Below are 1,918 nucleotides of genomic sequence, written 5' to 3'. Positions count from 1 at the left end.
GGTAATAAAATTTGTGGATGCACTTCAGGAGCGTGGCTTTCTGCCATACCACATATTTTTTGACAAGGTTTTTACAAGTGTCAAACTGATGTCCATTTTGAGGAAAAAGGGGGTGAAGGCCACAGGAACTGTTCACGAATACAGGACTGAGCGATGTCCCCTTAAAGATTCCAAAGAACTGAAGAAAAGGAAGAGGGGTGCATTCGATTACAGAGTCGATGAGACTGAGGAGATCATCGTGTGCCGCTGGCACGACAGCANCAAATCTATTTGGCTCCTGAATTGCAGTTAGCACACAATAAGATATGAGTGAGGGAGCCATCTGAAAATCTGAATCTGCTCAGCTCTTGAATTTAGGTAATGAGAATTCGAGTAGGGAAACTTCGAGAATTTGGGAAGCAGGAGAAACTTCTGTGTGTCAAATAAATAAAAGAAAGGGAAGAGATAGGTAAGACAAGCCTAATAGCAGAGCTGCTAGGGCCACTTAGTGTGAGGGGACTGCAATGGGTGTCACTCCAGCTGACCAGGGCTTCCCCTCAGTGGTTTACTATTATCTGGGAAGATAACAGCAGCATCTGGATTCCTCACTAGAGGGGTCCTCTACTTAGAATACTTTATTTAAGAAGGAAAGGAAAGTAATCCCTCTTTAGAATTCCTCCTGTCATTGAAATGCTTCTGCACTTGAAAGCGTCATGTGTTTATCTGGAAAATTCACTTACCTGGTGCTTTGCCTGGTGGTGCCAGATCTGTGAAGCTGCTCAAGCTAAGGTGCTTTCCAGTGGAGTGCCCTTCTCTTTTCTGCTGGAGCATTGTTTTTCTGGTGTGGTCTCTCCCTGACTGTTTCCTCTTGTTGCAGAGATGTCACTGCTCGGAGAGGTGCCCACTCAAAGGTGAAGTCCGTGAAGCTGCTTGAGGTTCTGAATGCTCTGAAGGAGGAAGAGTCTGACAGCAGCAGGGAGGAGATTTTCATTGTACCACCTGAAAATGCCGCTGCGGACTTCACCGAGGAGGACTCAGGCGATGAAGATGGCCGGGGAGCTGCTCACTTGCCTGGCAGTGTGCTGCATGCTTCAGTTGTGTCTGAGGATTCTGGCACGGGGAAGATAATGACAAACTAGAGCTGCAGCCAGCCAAGAAGAGGCAGAGGTCAGTAGTAGAACCTCAGTGCATTTGGACCAAAAGCGATCTCCGACCAGACTTTGGCAGCTGGATGACATCAGATCCTCATATCGAATATCTCAAAAGCCAGGAACTGAGTTCTGTGGGCCTCTTTGAATTGTTTTTTGATGAAGGAACAATTAATTTTATTGTTAATGAAACCAACCATTATGCATGGCAGAAAAATGTCAACAACCGTTATGCATGGCAGAAAAATGTCAACCTGGGTCTCATGGCGCAGGAATTGAAGTGTGTTTTGGGCATTTTGATTTTAAGTGGGTATATCTCCTATCCCAGGAGAAGGATGTTTTGGGAAACTTCTCCTGATTCACATCATCATCTTGTTGCCGATGCAATTAGAAGGGACAGATTTGAACTGATCTTCTCATACTTGCATTTTGCAGATAGCAATGAACTTGATGAAAGTGATAGGTTTGCCAAGGTCAGGCCTCTCATCATCAGGATGAATTGCAATTTCCAGAAGCATGCACCCTTGGAAGAGTTCTACAGCTTTGGCGAGTCCATGTGTGAGTACTTTGGACACCGGGGGTCCAAGCAGCTGTATGCTGGGAAGTCGGTGAGGCTCAGCTATAAGATCTGGTGTGGGACAACCAGCAGAGGCTACCTGGTGTGGTTTGAGCCCTCTCAGGGCACACTCTTCACCAAGCCAGACAGGGGCTTGGATCTAGGAGGCAGTATGGTAATAAAATTTGTGGATGCACTTCAGGAGCGTGGCTTTCTGCCATACCACATATTTTTT

At 46.2% G+C, this 1,918-nt stretch overlaps 1 protein-coding gene across 1 annotated transcript in view; it reads left to right on the top strand.

Annotated features, from left to right (window-relative positions):
• PGBD2 (piggyBac transposable element derived 2) overlaps nucleotides 1–1,918 on the top strand; it is a 28,356-nt gene that overhangs the window by 23,088 nt on the left and 3,350 nt on the right. The window contains 1 exon segment of the mRNA XM_008590813.1: nucleotides 1,409–1,913. Within this exon segment, the coding sequence (XP_008589035.1) occupies nucleotides 1,409–1,913 (505 nt within the window).

Source organism: Galeopterus variegatus, unplaced genomic scaffold, assembly GCF_000696425.1.
Source record: "Galeopterus variegatus unplaced genomic scaffold, G_variegatus-3.0.2 Scaffold6384, whole genome shotgun sequence".
Classification (NCBI taxonomy): domain Eukaryota; kingdom Metazoa; phylum Chordata; class Mammalia; order Dermoptera; family Cynocephalidae; genus Galeopterus; species Galeopterus variegatus.
The sequence above is the reverse complement of the archived record's forward strand: the minus strand, read 5'-3'. Positions and strand labels throughout refer to the sequence as shown.